Consider the following 21,873-nt stretch of genomic DNA (forward strand, 5'->3'; position numbering starts at 1 on the left):
CCTGTGTTTTGCGCGTGGGCTGCACTGGGCCTGTGTTTTTGCGTGGGCCACTGGGCCTGTGTTTTGCGGCGTGGGCACTGGGCCTGTGTTTTGGGCGTTGGGCACTGGGCCTGTGTTTTGGGGCGTGGGGCACTGGGCCTGTGTTTTGGGGCGTGGGGCGTGGGCCACTGGGCCTGTGTTTTGGGGCGTGGGGCACTGGAGTTTTATGAATAGCTTGCCTACATAAGTAACATTTAACGGAAAACGCAGTGCAGGTTGTTTATGATGTAACTCCATACACTGGAAAACAAATGCCCTGTGCAGGTTGTTTATGAAGTTCTTACCTTTGGAGAACTGTTGTGTGATGTTAACTGTCAGTGTCTCCCATAGATGGAGAGGAAACAGTCATGAAAGGATAAGTCACAGGCCTTATGAAAAGGAAGTTCAGAGAGGGGTCAAATATGATCCTGGTTCCAATGTTTGGCTATGACAACGGCCATAGGAGTCCGGCAAGACAACATAAACAGATCTGAGATACCAGGCTAGTCAAACATGCCTTGGATTTCCTCTTATTTTTTWAAATATATATACATACATTGACAAAAACAAACAGTTACATACATGCATTTCCACAAACATTAATGACATCACACTTGCGCAGACCCACATCTTTCCACGGTATCCACACCCAATACATTTCAGTTTTTCAAACACAATTCCACTTTAACATTATGGGGTATTGTGTGTAGGCCAGTGGAAAAAGAATCTGAGTTTTAAATTCAGGCTGTAACACAACAAAATGCAGAAAAAGCCAAGGGGTGTGAATACTTTCTGAAGGRACTGAACTTCCATATTTTTTTTTAACAGGTACCGGGTTACCGTGGGGTCATAGAGCCAAAGAGAGAGTATCTCCTTTCCATAAGATCGTATTAGTTTGTAGCCCYAACGGTTTGGACGCTACAGACAGAAGTTGGCACGTCGGCGCTACTGAGTGCAGATGAGTCCCGTGGGGCTTGTGGGGGTCGTAGAGAAAAACGGAGAACGTTCTGACGCTAAGAACGTTTTCGTGAGAAGATACTATGTATTTAGTTTACCCAAAACGATCAGTTTGAACTAGAGATTAGTTAGTTATTTTGGTTGCTTGCATAACCTTTGTGTGCACAGTGGGGGGCACCAGTCCCATTTTGAACCAAAATAACTAGCAAAGCATGCATTTGGACATCCTTTTTAGGTAACAGGCCTATGACATACTCAGCACAGACATACCAATGCTAGCTAAGGTGATATGTGATTTAGGAGCTTCTCTCCTCAGGTGTGCAACTTAGAAACAGGAGCAGCCCTGGGTCTGATAGTCTGGTCCGTTCAACATAAATAATGCACTGAGAATGTGATTGTAATTATATCAAGAATGTAAGGGGTCAAGTGTGAAAAATGGCATCCCATGCCACAGCCAGAAACACAACAAAGTGCAGCCGATTCGCTAACAGACTGGTGCCCGTTGGGCCTTTCTTTTATATCAAGGCACAGTGATGCATAATGTATACCCTCTTCTCTTCCCTCTCTTACCTCGTCATGGCATCAGGGACACCTCTGACATTATCGAACAGAGACCTACACTAGGCCTACCTAACGATCATTTCAATTATTGTCATAAAGGCTGTGCTGGCCTGTTTTTATATGTATTATAAAACAGTAGCCTAATAAACTGCATGTTTTTCCGACTCGTTGTGGGAGGACTAAACGCCATGCATTTACGTCCATAGGAGATGATGGATTAGGGTGTGGTTCAATACAGTTTGACCCTTTCAACAAAACCTAACATAAGTTTTATTTTAGTTTTTTTTCTAATAAAGCATTTTTAATATGCACATTTTCCCAGCGGTGGTGTGTTTCCACCAAACAGACTTGTTTCAGATCAAAATCAATGTGTGATGACGTAGTGCACACAAAATGGACTTTATCGCTTACATTTTCACCTACTGAATGAAGTTCAATGTGTTTCCATCGCATTTTCAACTCTACCGATTAGTTTTGTCACAAAAACTGTTGCGTTAAATAGGAAATATGCCTATTCTGGTCTTGGCACCTGTGACCTAGCCCACATCTCCTATATACGATGTGGGTAGGCTGTGTAGGTAGGCTATCTACATGAGATTATGATGGATAAGAGCCAGAGTATTTGTATTTGTCAAACGGCAGTCACGCATCGATCACCATGTCACCAGAATAAGACCTTCTATTTATTGGAAAGCAGCATCAAGCTTATCACCGTGCAGTTTCACCACACTTCATAACTTATTTCATCTGTAGCCTAATAAACTTTGTGGTTTCCCGAGTCGTAGTGGGAGGACCATACACCATATCATCGCGTGACTCCAAATTTACTTTGAAATATCGATTATTATATCAATATTTGCGCATAAAGGCGTTTCCACCGCCGTTTCCTGCATAATTAATTTTAAAGACAATATCTCACCATGTCGAACAAACAAATGATCTGTCGGCATTTATAAAATTACACAGCTGTCGTGATTTTTTTTTAATACTATATGACTTTACTCGCATAAAAACTGTGGATGGAAACGTGGTCAATGACATTTAAATTAATTCAAAATGACATTCTAAGCTAAGCTAACTGCAGGCTAACCTAGACGGAGCATTGCATCGTGGGAGACGAAATGCACCATGGGAATCGTAGTATGCTGTAGACGAGGGCAATACAGAAGCTTCAAAATGACAAAAATTGTGCAGTATGACTAACAAAAACGATAAAAGATCAAAATGTGTATCAAATCTTAAAGTACTGCGTATATACTAACAGGATAATAACTGGTTATAAAGTGGCGGAATTGTCCCTTTATAGCAAGTTTTTTCATCATGTCTCATTGCAGCTGGAGATGAAACTGTACACTTAAACGAGACACGCCCCAACCGGCGATGACGTTATCGGTATACAATGACACAACACAAGCTCTTACAGTTATGGTAAAGAACATCTATGCTACAGTATCACAACATACTCTTACAGTTATTATGGTAAATAATATATATCACAACATGCTCTTACAGTTATGGTAAATAACATGTATCACAACATGCTCTTACAGTTATTATGGTAAATAATATATATCACAACATGCTCTTACAGTTATTATGGTAAATAATATATATCACAACATGCTCTTACAGTTATTATGGTAAAGAACATACAGTATATGGTTCTAGAGTATCACAACATGCTCTTACAGTTATTATGGTAAATAATATATATCACAACATGCTCTTACAGTTATTATGGTAAAGAACATACAGTATATGCTACTAGAGTATCACAACATGCTCTTACAGTTATTATGGTAAAGAACATGTATCACAACATGCTCTTACAGTTATTATGGTAAATATGGTAAAGAACATCCAGTGGGGTCCGGATCACTGAGGTATAATCAAAACTGGAGACTGCGTCCAAGATGTCCGACCATTGTTTTAAAAGGTAATCTACTAGCATTCGCATACGCCGATTCATCGACCGTCTATGTCCGGGTTGCATCTGGTTTATCTGAACAACATCACATGAGCACTAGCACTCAGGGGGCAGCACGAGCAGTGATGACGTGTTAATATGTTAATATTTTCAGCTTGAGTGCTGGAAGAAAAKATTTGCCTCACACAATTATTTGATTCATTCAATGGATGMTTTGTGCACAAAGGTGATGACTAAAGTGTCTTATTAGGTATTTTCTAATCTGACGTCTGTATGTGGCCGTYTATGGAAACTGTCTTTCTGGACAGGGGGGTCAGTTAAACTGCAGTACCGAAGCAAAACTATAGGAGCAGTCGTAAGCGTGCGTCTAGACCGGAGCCTGGCCCCTAAGTCCGTAATTATTGGAACCCTTGATAAAGATGAGAAAAAAGACTATAAAATAAATAATACAAAAACTGAGCTATATTATATGCTCATTTTAATTTTATGCTAATACAATTGCTCAGAGAAAGAGATTTTGCTTAGAAAGTAATATATATACAGTTGAAGTCGGAAGTTTACATACACTTAGGTTGGAGTCATTAAAACTCGTTTTTCAACCACTCCACACACTTCTGGTTAACAAACTATAGTTTTGGCAAGTCGGTTAGGACATCTACTTTGTGCATGACACAAGTAATTTTTCCAACAATTGTTTACAGACAGATTATTTCACATGTAATCCACTGTATCACAATTCCAGTGGGTCAGAAGTTTACATACACTAAGTTGACTGTGCAACAGCTTGGAAAATTCCAGAAAATTATGTCATGGCTTTAGAAGCTTCGGATAGGCTAATTGACATAATTTGAGTCAATTGGAGGTGTACCTGTGGATGTATTTCAAGGCCTACCTTCAAACTCAGTGCCTCTTTGCTTCACATCATGGGAAAATCAAAATAAATCAGCCAAGATCTCAGAAAATAATAGTAGACCTCCGTCATAATAAGTATAAACACCATGGGACCACGCAGCCGTCATACCGCTCAGGAAGGAGACACGTATTGTCTCCTAGAGATGAACGTACTTTGGTGCGAAAAGTGCAAATCAATCCCAGAACAACAGCAAAGGACCTCTTGAAGATGCTGCAGGAAACAGGTACAAAGTATKTATATCCCCAGTAAAACAAGTCCTATATAAACATAACCTGAAAGYCCGCTCAGCAAGGAAGAAGCKACTYCTCCAAAACCGRCAMAAAAAAAACAGACTACGGTTTGCAACTGCACATGGGGACAAATATCATACTTTTTGGAGAAATGTCCTCTGGTCTGATGAAACAAAAATAGAGCTGTTGGCCATAATGGCCATCGTTATGTTTGGAGGAAAAAGGGGGAGGCTTGCAAGCCGAAGAACACCATCCCAACCGTGAAGCACGGTGGTGGCAGCATCATGTTGTGGGGGTGCTTTGCTGCAGGAGGGACTGGTGCACTTCACAAAATAGATGGCATCATGAGGTAGGAAAGTTACYGGGATATATTGAAGCAACATCTCAAGACATCAGTCAGGAAGTTGAAGCTTAGTCGCAAATGGGTTTTCCAAATGGACAATGACCCCAAGCATACTTCCAAAGTTGTGGCAAAATGGCTTAAGGACAACAAAGTCAAGATGTTGGAGTGGCCATCACAAAGCCCTGACCTCAATCCTATAGAACATTTGAGGGCAGAACTGAAAAGTGTGTGCGAGTAACGAGGCCTACAAACCTGACTCAGTTACACCATCTCTGTCAGGAGGACAACTTGTTGTGGGAAGTTTGTGGAAGGCTTCCGAAACGTTTGATCCAAGTTAAGCAATTTAAATGCAATTCTACCAAATACTAATTGAGTGTATGTAAACTTCTGACCCACTGGGAATGTGATGAAAMAAATWAAAGCTGAAATAAATCATTATCTCTACTATTATTCTYACATTTCACATTCTTAAAATGTAAGTGGTGATCCTAACTGATCTGAGACAGGGATTTTTTACTAGGATTAAATGTCAGGAATTGTGAAAAACTGAGTTTAAATGTATTTGGCTAAGGTGTATGTAAACTTCCGACTTCAACTGTATATATATATATATTTTAAGATGGGGGTAAAAATGATTGGATCCCCTGTTTTCAATCCTCCAGCTCCAGCATACTCCCATTGATAGGTTAATGACATTGAGCTCTTTTCTAAAATGTTATATGAGATTGGAGACCATTTTTCCATACAGAATCTTTTCAGATCTTTGATATCCTTCATCTGCGCTTTTGGACTGCCCTTTTCAATTCAAACCATAGGTTTTCAATGGGGTTCAGTTCCGGAAACTGAGATGCCCACTATAAAATMATTTTGTGGTCAATTAACAATTTCTTTGTGGATTTTAGGGCTGACCCCATTTTAGTCGACTGGGRGATTGTTTGGTCGATAGGCTGTTGGTCGACTGAGATTTTTTTTTGTCGAGCAGCAGGAATGTCAGTCCATCACTCTAAGACAGGCATTAGCAAGGTAATTACGCATAGAAGTAGGCCTCCCCGTTTGGGGATGTCTGATAGTATTTCTGACCACCACTAATGAGCTGTGTTTTTTTCTTCAGCTCAAACAGCATGTAAACAAAGTCTGTTTTTACAGAATAACAATAGTTCCTCAATGTATTTAAAACATTTTTCGGGGTCTCTCCCTTTCGATAACCACTGAGTCTCAGCGTGAAAGGGAAAAATTGCATACTCTGATCCAGTGGAAACTTCATAAAATACCTGATTTACTTCTTAGCCCTTGCACAAATACAACTGTGTCTGTCTGGAGCTCACTGGCTCCGGAAACTCTGAGTTCCCAGAATAGTTGATACAATGTTGCTGTGAGCTGGACCAGTTGATAGTTGTTACAATGTTTCAAGTTCATTGTAGACAAGTGGAGTAGAGATGAATYAAGAACATGAACAAACTTCCATGCGTAGCCAATGTGATTTTATTGAATATTTATTTTTATATATTTTTTTCCTGCAATGTTTTTATTTGTTAGCTTTCTGTATGCAATTTTTTTTACCTAATTGGCAATAGAACAAACATACTTTATTATAATTGAATTGAAACTGCTCCATGACAATGTGCATATGAAAATCATAACTGGCACGCAGATCAGTAGAAATGGTCATATTAATTGTAAATTGGCACTCCACAGGAAGAAGACTGCTGACCCCTGGTGTAGCCTATTACTGACAACTGCAGGAGGAGGGTCGGGAACAGGTTTTTTCCTTCTGGTTATCTAGATCTCTGATTCCCTCTTGAGTCCTTTTTGTGTCTTAATTATTTAATCAAACAGTGTGCTTAAAGCATCAGACAAGCTCAGTGCATATACTTGATTTTATTAATACACAGCGTGTGTCTATATATAGAAAAATACAAATGTTACCATTTTGATCAATTGGTCAAAATAACAGATTTCTTTAGTCGTGGACAGCCCTAGTGGATTTTATGTGTGCTTGGGGTAATTGTCTTGCTGGAAGATCCATTTGCGGCCAAGTTTCATCCTCCTGGTAGAGGCAACCAGGTTTTTGGCAAAAATGTCCTGGTACTTGGTAAAATTCGTGATGCAGTTGACCTTAACAAGGGCCACAGGACCATTGGAAGCAAAATAGCCCCATAATATCAAAGATCATCCCTACTGTAAAGTATGGTGGTGGAAGTATTTTTTGCATATGCATGTTATTTTGAAGGCCAAACCCACCATTGGTGTGCGTGGCCAAAAGCCTCTATTTTCATGTCATCTGACGATAGCACCGCCTGGAGTTTGATAAACTGTATTGGCACTAAGATTAGAACCGGTGCTGTGGTTATATGACATGGAAAAACAGCTCTTTGGCCACACACACCAATGGTGGGTTTTGCCGTCGACAGAAAAATGCATATACAGACAATATTAATATTCCACTGAATTCCATTGACCCATGAGGCAATTTTATAGGTGGCAGACTCTTGCTTGTAACATATTCATTCTGGTTTAGATATATGAAAGGACAACATGTTGAACCATTAGGTCTGAAGTCTGAAGCTGTCTAGTGGAAGTCTTGTTTGTTCCATATTCATTCTGAAAGCCATGGGTTGAATATATAAATATTTGACCCATAAGGTCTGAAGTAATAAGCCTGAAGCTCAAAGTCTAAATTATTTTGTGTTGACATTGCCTAGTCTTCATTGTACCATATTCATTCTGAAAGTCATACTTTGAATATATGATAATTACTTTAACAAATTAACCCATATGAAGTTCTGAATAATCTGGATCTGTACAGTGTTGACATAGATAAAGTGACAGCTGTGGAAGAGAGCTTCTAGAGGAAGTGACAGAGAGCTTCTAGATGAAGTGTCAGAGAGCTGTGGGAGAGAGCTTTTAGATGAGTGACAGAGAGCTGTGGTGAGAGAGCTTCTAGATGAAGTGACAGAGAGCTGTGGGAGAGAGCTCTAGATGAAGTTGCAGAGAGCTTCTAGATGAAGTCAGATGTAGAGAGCTTCTAGAGAAGTGTCAGAGAGCATCTAGATGAAGTGTCAGAGAGCTTCTAGATGAAGTGTCAGAGAGCTTCTCAGAATGATAAGTGACAGAGAGCTGTGGGAGAGATCTTTAGATGAAGTGGCAGAGAGCTTCTAGATGAAGTGACAGAGAGCTTCTAAATGAAGTGTCAGATCTTCTCGATGAAGTGTCAGATTTTCTAGATGAGGTGTCAGAGAGCTGTGGAAGAGAGCTTCTAGAGGAAGTGACAGAGAGCTGTGGAGAAGAGATTTTAGATGAAAGTGTCAGAGAGCTTCTAGATGAAAGTGTCAGAGTTTCAGAGAGTGTCAGAGAGCTTCTAGATGAAGTGTCAGAGAGCTTCTAGATGAATGTGAGCAGATATCGTTCGAGATGAAGTGACAGATTCTTTAGATGAAGTGCGAGATCTTCTAGATGAAGTGACAGAGAGCTTCTTAGATGATGTGACGAGAGCTCTAGATGATGTGCCAGAGAGCTTCTAGATGAAGTGTCAGAGAGCTTCTAGATGAAGTGTCAGAGATCTTCTAGATGAAGTGTCAGAGATCTTCTAGATGAAGTGTCAGAGGATGCTTCTAGATGAAGTGTCAGAGAGCTTCTAGATGAAGTGTCAGAGATCTTCTAGTTGAAGTGACAGAGAGCTTCTAGAGGAAGTGAAGAGAGCTTCTAGAGGAAGTGACAGAGAGCTTCTAGAGGAAGTGACAGAGAGCTTCTAGATGAAGTGTCAGAGAGCTTCTAGATGATGTGACAGATATTCTTCGAGATGAAGTGACAGATAGTTTCTAGATGAAGTGAAGAGAGCTTCTAGATGATGTGACAGAGAGCTTTAGATGATGTGAAGAGAGCTTCTAGATGAGTGTCAGAGAGCTTCTAGATGAAGTGTCAGAGAGTTCTAGATGAGTGTAGAGATCTTCTAGATGAAGTGTCGAAGAGCTTCTAGATGAGTGTCAGAAGATCTTCTAGATGAAGTGTCAGAGATCTTCTAGATGAAGTGTCAGAGATTCTTCTAGATGAAGTGTCAGAGAGCTTCTAGATGAAGTGTCAGAGATCTTCTAGTTGAAGTGTCAGAGATTCTAGAGGAAGTGAAGAGAGCTTCTAGAGGAAGTGACAGAGAGCTTTAGAGGAAGTGACAGAGAGCTTCTAGAGGAAGTGACAGAGAGCTTCTAGAGGAAGTGACAGCTGTGGAGAGAGCTTCTAGAGGAAGTGACAGACAGTGTGGAAGAGGCTTCTAGAGGAAGTGACAGAGAGCTGTGGGGGAGAGCTTTTAGATGAAGTGACAGAGAGCTGTGGGAGAGAGCTTTTAGATGAAGTGACGAGAGGCTGTGGGAGAGAGCTTTTAGATGAAGTGACAGAGAGCTGTGGGAGAGAGCTTTTAGATGAAGTGACAGAGAGCTGTGGGAGAGAGCTTTTAGATGAAGTGACAGGGAGCTGTGGAGAGAGCTTCTAGATGAAGTGACAGAGAGCTGTGGGAGAGAGCTTCTACATGAAGTGTCAGAGAGCTGTGGAAGAGAGCTTCTAGAGGAAGTGACAGAGAGCTGTGGGAGAGAGCTTCTAGATGAAGTGACGAGAGCTGTGGGAGTGAGCTTCTACATGAAGTGTCAAGAGATTTTGTTGGAGAGAGCCTCTAGATGAAGTGTCAGATCTTCTAGATGAAGTATCAGAGAGCTTCTAGATGAAGTGTCAGAGAGCTTCTAGATGAAGTGTCAGAGAGCTGTGGGGAGATCTTCTAGATGAAGTGGCAGAGAGATTCTAGATGAAGTGACAGAGAGCTTCTAAATGAAGTGTCAGATCTTCTAGATGAAGTGTCAGATTTTTCTAGATGAGGTATCAGAGAGCTGTGGAAGAGAGCTTCTAAGAGGAAGTGACAGAGAGATGTGGGAGAGAAGATTCTAGATGAAAAGTGTCAGAGAGCTTCTAGATGAAGTGTCAGAGAGCTTCTAGAATAAGTGTCAGAGAGCTTCTAGATGAAGTGTCAGAGAGCTTCTAGATGAAGTGTCAGAGCGATTCTAGATGAAGTGACAGATATCTTCTGAGATGAAGTGTCAGAGAAAATTCTAGATGAAGTGTCAGAGAGCTTCTAGATGAAGTGTCAGAGCTTCTAGATGAAGTGTCAGAGAGCTTCTAGATGAAGTGTCAGAGAGTTCTAGATGAAGTGTCAGAGATCTTCTCGATGAAGTGTCAGAGAGCTTCTAGATGATGTGTCAGAGAGCTTCTAGATGAAGTGTCAGAGAGCTTCTAGATGAAGTGTCAGAGAGCTTCTAGTGAAGTGTCAGAGAGCTTCTAGATGAAGTGTCAGAGAGCTTCTAGATGAAGTGTCAAGAGCTTCTAGATGAAGTGTCAGAGATCTGGTTTCTGTCAAAATTTGGTTGTATGTTTGTTATTTGTAAACTTTTCAAATATTAAATAATAATTTATTGATCTCTCTTGTGTTGTGTTCATCTCTCTTGGACAACAATAGATTGATGTATGAGAGATCAGTAATGTTCTCAATCAATCCAGGATTAATAATTGAGGATCTCTACACCTCCATAACATGTGTCTTGTAGTGTGTTATCAGTTAAATGTGGCCACATAATTTAATCTGCGGCTTCCCTTGCCTGCCTCTCCTGTATACTGCACGAGATGGTGGATTGGTTGAGACCAGACCGACCAACGGTTAAGGACAAAACCTCTGTACTCTTAATCAGCTTAATGCTGGCTTATTGAAAGGCCCTCTTTCAGACAGGGCAGCTGCTGCCGCCGGGCCGGGCCCAGTTTGAGTAGAGGGTGTGACTGCTGGCAGCCTCGCCGATGCAGAGAGACTGGTTGGTGATTAACAAATGTCAGTAGACTTTGGAATCTGGGGAGCAGAGTCAGGTGGCTGGGTCATGCTGGCCTGTTTTCCCTATCTTCCTCCCCTATTTCCTCACTCCTCTCTTCCTCCCATCTTCCTCCCCCATCTTCCTCTCTTCCTCTCCTCTCGTCTTCCCCTCTCTTCCTCACTCCTCTCCACCCCTCTTCTCTGGCTCTTCAAGCCAAAGACCGCAGATGTTTCTCTGAGCTCTGAATAAAGGAAGTTCAGGCATGTTAAAACCTCCTTGTGGGGCTGAGTTGGCAATTTCAAAATATTTTTTCTCTTCCCAATTTGTTTTAAAGAAGCTGGTGTGGTGTAATTCCAAAGGCCTGACCCTCTTAATTATTTGGTTATTTTTAAAGTAATTTTTTTGTCCCCAATAAATGTATTGTCACCAATGAATGAAAGGGCTAAGTCAGGAAGGCTGGCAAGTGCGAGGTGGTTTTGCTGAGCTACATTGCAGGCAAGGCAGGCAGGCTGAAGGACTTGAGGCACAGTACATCTGGCAGATAGATTTCTGTCAGCAGCTCTCAAGTGACTGTCTGTGCTGTCTCAGGACCCGTCACAAATGGCACCCTATTCTCTATATAGTCCACTGCGTTTGACCAGAGCCCTATCGTTTGACCAGAGCCCTATTTTGACCAGGGCCCCATAGGGATCTGGTCAAACGCAGTGCAGTATATAGGGAATAGGGAGCCATTTGTGATGCAGCCTCTGTGAGGAGGATCTGATCCGTGGGGCCATGTTGTGCAGTGAGAGCACTGGCTGAACACCTAAGCACACATAGCTGGCTGMCTCCTAAAATGGCTGCCCTTGAAGCTCAAAGGATCTGCTGCACAGCTCAGTGCCTGACTGTCAGAGCGCCGACAGAGCAGATAAAAGCATTACAAATACCGCCCATTAACTTGGTGTGGCTGGCATGAAGTCACTAAACTGACACGAAGGGAGATAGTAGCAGGACCGTTGTTGATATCCATGTCAAGGATCCTGGCATTAGAATGCATCTTTGTTTTGTATTTCATGTTCTGAGTTCCGACGAGAGAGCTGCCACAGATCAGCGTGGCAACCTGACCCTGGACAACAATGAGGGAGCAGGAACTGGCTTCTCGGGGACCCACTGGCAGGCTGCAGGGGCTGTTCCAGTGGAGATTGGTTGGTTACTGGACGGACGTTAACTGTTATGGTTACATACCAGAGGTCTCCTGAACGTGCAGCCAAAAATAAGCTACATAGGGGCAATACCAAAACAAATGGACAGATGAGGGAAAATAATGTCCCCTTCTACCACAGTTAGTCATAGGAGAGGAGAAGTCACTGTGTCATTGGAGCTCTGCACCAGGTTACACTGTTCAACCTTTTATTTTGTTGGTACTTTAGTATGGTGTACGTTTACAGGACCAGGTAAAGGAAGAGTGTGTGCTCAAACTCAAATTGACATTTACTGGCCACCATTTTGCCACAGGTGCAGGCGCTTCTGATGAACAGGATATATAGGCCTTGTGGTGGTATTGCAAAGCTCCTCCTAGGACAGGAATGCTGGTGGATGGCTCTGTAAGATAGGGCCAGGGAGTCGAATAACACAGGCTTTCTAAAGTCAACAGCTTCTTAGTGCTCTTCCTACCTTCTACTTTTCTGAACAGTATATTCTGAACAGAATAYGAACTAGTGCTGGTTGTATAGACTATTGCCATAAGGGATGGTCAAATTCTATAGACATCTTACCAATAAATAACCCCCAGAATGCTATGTTATGATTGTTCTGCCAAGACCAAAGGATTATACAAAACGATGCATATTTCACTGGGCTACACTGTGCTTGTAGAGTGAAGCAATAATCCTCTTTGAATAKATGTAAATATTAATGTCCTTGGTCTAGACGAATGCACAGCACAGATGACCTGTGGCAAATGTATTAAATATGGCCTGTTCTGCTTTCTGCAGAATTAGACCTGGTGTTTTAGTTCAGCCTTTATTTAGAAAGTGATCAAATCCAATAAAATATATATAAAAATAATAAAAAAGCGAGTGCACATCACGCTGTGAGGAGTTTGAGTGTTAATGGGTGACATTTCAAGGTAATGCCGTGTGTCTCTCTCTGTGTGTCGCCACACAAAGAAGTGTGGACGAGGCGAAAACCCTTTTGATGAAATAGCTGTCATAACTGCCACATAAACAGCCATTTTATGCCCCAGTCATGTTTCACTCTCTCTGTTTCATTAACACATTGAAATGTGTTTTTTTCCTTTTTAACTGACACATCTCTGTAGACAGAGATGGCTAATTAAGATTGCCTGTCRTTTGTGATGGTCTAAAAACTGTCCTGTGCTATTTGACCTATATGGATGTATTTGTTTAACATCCATTGTTTTGGAAACATATTTTAGAAAGGGAAGCGGGTTACCATTTGGAATTGTGTGTATTTTGCCACACTGTGTAAAACTTTATTCCTCTTGAGACAAGTCTGTCCACAAGTTTGGGATTTATGTTTGTATCATAACAATACACACCAGTGTGTGTTTATGTGGCATTGGTCTACATTGAAAACTGTCTATTTGAAACAGAGAAATGTAAATGAATGGCATATTGGTGTATTTATGTGCAGCAAGTCAGTTTGACCAACAAGCAATGCCATTGGTTAGTTAGAATGTCGAGGTCAGAGGTGACAGGTTATTATCAGTTGGTCCGCGCTATCCGTGAACCTTGGGCGCTATCCGTGAACCTTGGGCGCTATCCGTGAACCTTGGGCGCTATCCGTGAACCTTGGGCGCTATCCGTGAACCTTGCGGCGCTATCCGTGACCTTGGGCGCTATCCGTGAACCTTGGGACGTCTCTACCCCGTTTAAAATGTTTAAGGTAAGGATTATGGTTCATGTTAGGGTAGGGGTTAAGGATTAGGGTAGGGACGTCCCAAGGGTACCGGATAGCACTGACCATTATCAGTTACATCAGTTGTGTGTTTCATCATGGAACAGAATAGCACTGCGGACACAAAGCTTTATCTTTCTCTCTGTGTGGATTGATTTAAGTCTTATTTGGGAGGGACTTGATGCAATCTGAGAGAATTGTCTGTGTGTGTGTGTGTGTGATGTAAATATTGGGATGCAGTCTGACGGTTATGCGTCCCAAATAGTACCCTAGTCCCTTTTTTTTGTGCTCTACTTTTGACCACCGCCRATAGGGCCCTGGTCAAATGTAGTGCGCCATATCAGGAATAGGGTACTATTTGGGACTCATCCTGATGGCACTGCTCTCCAGCTGTAGTTTATCCCAAGGTAATAAAGATGGAACAAATCAACTCAGTAATCCCTCCTCAGATTGCCCATTGTTCTTGGAACCATGCAACAGCAACAACAACAGATCTCCTTAGTATGCACTGCAGTGATGTCAGAGCTGAAGAATCCAGCCGTCTGTAGATGTCTCTAATGTTGACGTGTGAGACCGAGGCAGAAACTGACCAATTCTCTTGTTTTGCCTTCTCTAAAATGTCTCTACTGTTGCATTTCTATCCCAGGGTTTTAGCCTACACTAATTTCTATCCCAGGGTTTTAGCCTACACCGGTGCTAGGCCTAAATACTTTTGTGTTTCCACCCATGTGGCCTAAATGTGACATGTTGTTGTGTGAGACTGAGACTGAGGCATCGCCCCTTCACTTTAATTTCTTCCCCTACTCACCCATTCTATTCTCTTGTGTTTTCCTCGCCAGGTTTCCCTGATTTTCCAGGGAGTCCTCAGCGATGGAGGTGCTACAGTGCGATGGCTGTGACTTCCGTGCTGAGTCATATGACGACCTCAAGGCCCACATCCAGGATGTCCACACAGCCTTCCTGCAGCCCACGGACGTCGGAGACGGAGAGGGGGGCGGGAGTCCCTGCCAGTCCAGGTCAGACTCTCTTAACTCCCCCAGCCAGACAGAGGGGGAGGAGGAGGATGAGCAGAATGAATCTCCCCAAACTGAAACGGGTAAGGGCACTCCATCGACTGTGTTGTGTATGGATAAATGATTATGATTCCTTATTATGAATGATATAGGTATGTCTTATACTTTACATATTTATACTTTACATATTTATATGTCTTATATGTACATATTTTATATATTTATATAAAGCATATAATTATTAAAGGAAAGATTGATTCAAGTTTTACACTGGTCTCTTTTTTTCTTCTTTCTTTCCCACAGGCCACTGCTTCGAAACAGACTTTTCCAGCTCGAACCAAATGCCATACAACAAGTCAGCAAACCAATCCAACAAGTCAGCAAACCAGTTATTCCAGTGTAAGATCTGTGTCCGTTACTTTAGATCCAAATCTCTCTTGAGTAAACACACCAAGAAGGTACATGGAGCCACACTAAGTGGTGGGAGCTCACCAGCCTCCCAGGCGTCCAAACAGTCCAACTACAACATCCTCATCCATGATAGTCTTGGGAAAGTGTTCTCCTGCCAGTATTGTACATACAAGTCTCCACGCAAAGCCAGGATCCTGAAACACCAAAAGATGTATCATAAAGGGAAACTTAATCTGGACKCCCCAGAATCTCCATCTGAGGCTGTTGAAGAATCTGAGGCATTGTCGTCTGAGGAACCCAGTGAGGAAATAGAAGAGGATGTGGTGGAACGTGGCATCTTGGAGTCCATGGTTAAACCTCTGGGGAAGTCCAGGGGGAACCAGGCTCTTCGTGGGGAATGGTGTGATAACATGATGAAAAACAGCAACATGGCGAAAAGGATCTCAACCATCCACCCAAGTGGAGAAGGAGAGGGAAGCGCAGGCTCTTCTAAATCGGATTCCCCCTCTTCCCCAAGAAGCCCTCCTAACTCCAATATGGTTTCCAATGACCAGAGTGTTAATGAAGGCTCCTCAGTAGCCAACTGCTCAGTTTTCAAGCTCAGCAAGKCCGCCTCTGGGATATCACCCTATCAGTATTCACAGATCCAATCGGTAGCGCCCAACAGCACAGGATCCTCCATTTTGTCTGAAAGGTCCACCTTCGTGATGTCTGARGTCTCCAACTCTGCCATAGAGATGGATTCAGGCATGCTGGAGGACCCTAGGAGCAGCTCTGAAGACGACGACGGTGAACTGGGTGACGAGGATGACCCCAAATACACCGACCCGTTGTCAGCCGGMGATTCTGCTAAGCAGCTTCTGTCTGAGGAGGATAACAAGATGCTGGAGACTAAAGGGATACCGTTCAGAAGGTACATGAACAGGTTCCAATGTCCCTTCTGCTCTTTCCTCACCATGCATCGCAGAAGCATCTCCCGTCACATCGAGAACATACACCTGTCTGGTAAGACTACAGTGTACAAGTGTGATGTGTGCCCCTTCATCTGCACCAGCCCTCTCAAGTTAGGCACGCACAAGCAAAGCCACTCCTCAGACTGGGACACCATGGACTTGACCAGTGAAAGCCCAGGTCCTCAGAACGAGACTCCAGAACCAGTGAACGGAGGAAATGTTGCTGCTTCCAAAGTCAATGGGAAAAAGCTTAACAGTGTGCTAAATGACCTTAATCAGCAGAACCCTCACCGCTGTACTCTTTGTAGCTTCTCGACCACCACCCTGAAAGGTCTGAGGGTTCACCAGCAACACAAACACTCCTACTGTGACGAAATGCAAGCTGTCGTTCTGGAGGAGTCAGCAAATGAGCAGCAGGACTCTGAATTAGAAACGCTCTCCAATTCTCAGAGCTTTGTACAAAAAACCCAGACTTCGATTCTTGGACTTGGATCCAAAAAGCACTTAACCGGGAAAACAGCAAGAAAGTCCATCAACGACCTACCTTTAGATCTGTCTCCAGTCAAAAAGAGAACTAGGATTGATGAAATCGCCAACAACCTTCAGAGCAAGATCAGTCAACAACAGGAGGATCTGGTGATTCATCTGGAAGGAATTGATGATGAAGAGGAAGGAGAGCTCAACATTGATGAAGATGCGGGCAGAGACAAGGAGGAGAATGACAGCGATAGTAAAAATCATGGCTACGTTTACAACAAGCTTTACGAAGGCCGGGTGGGGAAAAGAAAAAGAACCCTTACGTCAAAGCTAAGYAACATTCCCATTGCGCTGACACTCTCTGACGATGAGGACAACGACTCTGCTGATCCTAAAGCTGATCTCCAGGACCAGAGCAGCCAAGACAGCCGAGATACTGCTTTCCATGAGAACCTGGACTATTCAGAGGTCTCTGGGGTCGCACGCTTCTATTGCAAGCACTGTGACTACCACAACAAGTCAGCCCGCAGTGTAAGCACCCACTACCAGAGAATGCACCCTTATATCAAGTTTAGCTTTAGATACATCCTCGACCCCGAGGATCAGAGCGCAGTCTTCCGTTGCCTGGAGTGCTTCATCGAATACACCAACTTCAACGATCTTCACGATCACTACATGGATCACCATCCAGAAGCCAGCAATGTGCTGAACTTCAACCAACCAGATCTGGTGTACATGTGCCGCTTCTGTTCGTACACAAGTCCAAACGTCAGGAGCTTGATGCCCCATTACCAAAGAATGCACCCTGAAGTGAAAATAAACAACGCTATGATCTTCTCAAGCTACGTGGTGGAACAGCAACACAAGGGTGCAGAATCTCAAACGRTGAGAGAAATATTAAACTCRGGTCCCAAGAGTTTCACCTGTAGCTCTTCCACTTCCACGCCCAAGTCCTCATCCAGTCCTGCACACAAAAATGTTGCAAAGACGCAAGATACAACTGCAGAGACGGAAGCCCTGAAAGAGGGTGGTAATGTTGTGGTGTATGACTGTGAAGTATGCTCCTTTGCTAGCCCTAACATGCACTCTGTTCTAGTTCACTATCAGAAGAAGCACCCAGAGCAGAAGGCCTCGTATTTCCGCATTCAGAAAACTATGAGGGTTATCACAGTTGATAGGCCACTGTCAGCAGGCAGCTCTTCCTACAATGTCAACATACCCACCCCTGTGAAGTCATCCAGCGCCACAATGCCATTTGGTACGGATGAGGAGATCTACTACTGTAAACATTGTGTTTACAGCAACCGCTCTGTAGTGGGWGTTCTTGTCCATTATCAAAAGAGACATCCAGAAATAAAAGTCACAGCGAAATACATCAAGCATGCCAGTCCCACCCCTGGGTTGATGAAACTAATGGATGAGCTACAGATTGCACCTCCAAAGCAGTTCCTCAAACAGTTCAACAACAACGGATTCGATGGATCCAGTAATTCCCATGGTAGGGTTGGCACAGAGAAGGGAGAAGCAGAGATGCTTTTCTTCTGTCAGCACTGTGACTACGGGAACCGCACTGTAAAAGGAGTGCTGATTCACTACCAAAAGAAGCACAGGGACGCAAAGTCGAATGCTGACCTTGTACGCCGGCACACTGCAGTGGTCCGCAGTCAACGAGAGCGAGCTCAGATGGGCCAGTCAGGCACTGCAGCCTCTGCCATTGCTCCTGCTGCTCCTGCTGAGATGATAGAGACGTCCTCCGAAACCCTTCGCTCATTGAAGTGCAGGCACTGCTCTTATACATCTCCATACGTTTACGCCTTGAAGAAGCACCTGAAGAAGGATCATCCTACTGTGAAGGCCACAGCCATGACCATTTTACACTGGGCGTACCAAGACGGCATCCTGGAGGCTGGTTACCACTGTGAGTGGTGCATCTATTCCCACGGAGAACCCAACGGGCTGCTCTTGCATTACCAAAGACGGCACCCAGAGCACAACGTTGACTACACATACATGGCCAGCAAGCTGTGGGCAGGGCCTGATACTACTGCCTCCCAGCCGGGAGGGAACGCTGGGGACACTAAGCACTACCAATGCAGAGATTGTGCCTTCGAGGCTTGTTCCATCTGGGATATCACCAACCACTACCAAGCTGTCCACCCCTGGGCTGTCAAAGGGGATGAGTCTGTGCTACTGGACATCATCAAAGGTCAAAGGTCCCAAGCGACACTCCACCCGTCGATGGCTAAAGGACCACCTTTCACTTTTCTTCCGACTGAGCACGATGAAGGCCCACTGGATATCCCTACGCCACCTCAAGAACACCTCCAACACCATCCCAGGCTCTCCCACACAAGCAGCTCTATCTCAAACAGCCCGTACCAGTGCACTGTATGTCTGTCTGAGTATAACAGCCTACATGGACTTCTGACACACTATGGCAAGAAACACCCAGGCATGAAAGTCAAGGCGGCTGACTTCGCACAGGAAGCTGATATCAATCCAAGTTCGGTTTACAAGTGTCGCCACTGTCCGTATGTGAACTCACGCATCCATGGAGTTCTCACTCATTACCAGAAGAGGCATCCGTTGGTCAAGGTCACCGCGGAGGACTTCTCAGACGATATAGAGCAGGTTAAAGATATAACTGAAGTGGATGACAAGTGCAAAACCCAAAGACAGGGCTATGGTGCGTACAGGTGCAAAATGTGTCCTTACACTCATGGGACATTGGAGAAACTGAAAGTTCACTACGAGAAATATCACAATCAACCAGCTTCAGATATGTTCAAGACTCCCCACYTGCAATATTCCACAGTGAAAGATGAGCCGGTGGCTGAATGCAGTGCCACYAGTCTATCGTCAGAGGTACAAGAGGTCAGCGAATTCGAACTCGCTCTCACCCAGTTCCCCATCAACAAAGGAGAGGCCCATGCTGTGTTTAGGTGTCAGCTCTGCAAGTACTTCTGCTCGACCAGAAAAGGCATAGCTCGACACTACCGCATCAAACACAACAATGTCAGAGCTCAGCCGGAAGGCAAGAACAATGTCTTCAAGTGTGCTCTCTGTTCGTACACCAATCCCATTCGCAAAGGCCTGGCGGCTCACTATCAGAAGCGTCATGACATTGATGCCTACTACACACATTGCCTGGCAGCCTCCAAGACGTTGACGGAGAAGCCCAGTAAAGTGGTGGTGCCCTTGGCGTCGGAGGCGGAAGGGTCGGAGCTGACCGAGGAGTTACGGTTGGCCGTGGAGAGGAGAAAGTGTTCGCTCTGTGCTTTCCAGGCCTTCAGCAGGAAGAGCATAGTCTCCCACTACATCAAACGCCATCCAGGAGTCTTCCCCAAACGGCAACACTCCAGCAAACTCGGACGCTACTTCACTGTACTCTATGCCAAAGAACCCGAACCCATCGAAGAGGTGAACAAAGTGGTGGAGGTTGAACCGAAGCCCGAGCCAGAGGGAGAGGTTGCCGAGTGGCTGCCGTTCAAGTGTCTAAAATGCTTCCAGCTATCCTTCAGCACGGTCGATCTGCTCTCCATGCACTACAACGACCATCACAGTGGCAAGGACCTGAAGCGGGACTTCGTCATCCACCCCAGCCTTACGGAGGATGGGACGGAGACAGAGCTCTATCAGTGTGCCCACTGTGAGCTGAAATTCCTGGGTCTTCCTCTCCTCAGCACTCACCTGATGAACCATAACGAGGAGTTCCAGAAGCGGGCGATGAGGCAGGAGAGGAGGAGGCAGCTCCTTAGCAAGCAGAAGGCATCTGAGCCACCGGAGACAAAGACTGAGAAGGTGAGTTGTAGAGTTCAAGGACAAATTATTTATCATCTCAGTAAAATACTAGATGTGGTCAGAGTCGAATGAGACAGGCATAATAAGCAAGACTATAGGGAGRGTTTATCTTGACTCTGCATTGTTGGAAAAGGACCCGTAAGTAAGCATTTCACTSTTAGTCTAAAATGTAATGGCTAAAATAGCAATGTTACCCATAGTATTGAATAACGAATATGAAATGTTTAAGTATTATTTTAAGAAATTTCATCAGCAATAGAAAATATCATTGCAACTAGTCTTGTGAAAAGCAACTTGTTTACAATTTTGGCTGACACCCCCCCACCCCCCGTTTTCCCTTTCTTTTAGCTGGTGAACAATACTGACAAAGCGCCGATCGGCTACAGGTGTAACTTCTGTGTMGAGGTCCACCCCACTCTCAGAGCCATCTGTAACCACCTGAGGAAACACGTCCAGTACGGGGAGGTGAAGGAGGGCCATGTCAAGGTAATGATGATCACATAGCCAAGGGTTTGGTAACATACGGGTGTCACACATACTCTTGACAAGTCTTAAGGTGAATTAAAGCTGCCTTCTACCTGCAGCTGCAGGCTCTAAGTATAGGGGTTTTTCATCAGTATTCAGTCACTAGTCCATTTAGACTGTAGAGTTAGTTGGTTTATTGCTTATATAAATGTAAATGCTTTATATGCATATTATTAATGTACGTGCATTAAGATGGTTAAATACATTCTTACAAATAGAAGTATGATTTATTATTATGTGTGTTTTCATCCCATAACACATTTTAGCCCTTTACCTCTCATGAAAAATTATCTCAGCTGAAACTGAAAGATTACTTCTGAAGCTGCTTTTTAAATGTTTAAAATTCCCCTAAAACGTATCTCTAAAAGCGACTGTGTCCCCCGTTCTCTTTGGTTCAGAGTCCGTCATGACTTCTGACTCCTAGCCCTCAGAGACCCCCACACTGCTGAGGTCTGTTTTTAGGGGGCAGCAGGGTTCTGTTTTCAGTTTTGTTTATTGCAACGGAGGCCCCTYGGTAGACAGTCTGTCAACTTCCCCTGGAGAAAACAAGTGAGGTAGTCCCTCCCTCCCGTTGCAGGGCAGGCAGGCACCTGGGTAGACAGTCTGTCAACTTCCCCTGGAGAAAACAAGTGAGGTAGTCCCTCCCTCCTGTTGCAGGGGAAAAAGAAGCCATAACTTTGAGTGCAGCGGATAACCGCTTGGACATTAGTATTCCACTGAGCTTGCCAGGGACTTGGCAAAGGGACGACAGGCCTGAAGATTTAAAGCCTCACCCAAAAAGGAAGCCAAAGGAATGCCTGGTTGATTCTGCGGGCCATGCCACTCCAGGGAGGCCACTSCAGGCCGTTGTAATGCTGTATACTGAAGATGGCATGGCTGAAGTCCTGTCAGAAAGAGAGCGAGAGAAGCCATCTCCATGACGGCACCAACTAGAAAACAAAACAAAACCACTCTGGAAATTTGCCACCAAATAAAAGTGTGGTGGAAATATTTTGAATATGAAGAGAAA

General features: G+C 43.9%; 1 protein-coding gene across 4 annotated transcripts in view; it reads left to right on the forward strand.

Moving 5' to 3' along the window:
* The window catches only part of LOC111980670 (zinc finger protein 462), a 79,759-nt gene that overhangs the window by 22,030 nt on the left and 35,856 nt on the right, over positions 1-21,873 (forward strand). For all 4 annotated transcript variants that reach the window (XM_024011534.2, XM_024011532.2, XM_024011531.2 and 1 more), the window contains exons 2-4: positions 14,524-14,780; positions 15,001-20,339; positions 20,688-20,825. In XM_024011534.2, the coding sequence (XP_023867302.1) occupies positions 14,555-14,780; positions 15,001-20,339; positions 20,688-20,825 (5,703 nt within the window). In that variant the 5' untranslated portion in view covers positions 14,524-14,554. The remainder of the gene's footprint in view (positions 1-14,523; positions 14,781-15,000; positions 20,340-20,687; positions 20,826-21,873) is intronic.

The sequence above is a fragment of the Salvelinus sp. IW2-2015 genome, linkage group LG20, assembly GCF_002910315.2.
Source record: "Salvelinus sp. IW2-2015 linkage group LG20, ASM291031v2, whole genome shotgun sequence".
Taxonomy (NCBI): Eukaryota; Metazoa; Chordata; class Actinopteri; order Salmoniformes; family Salmonidae; genus Salvelinus; species Salvelinus sp. IW2-2015.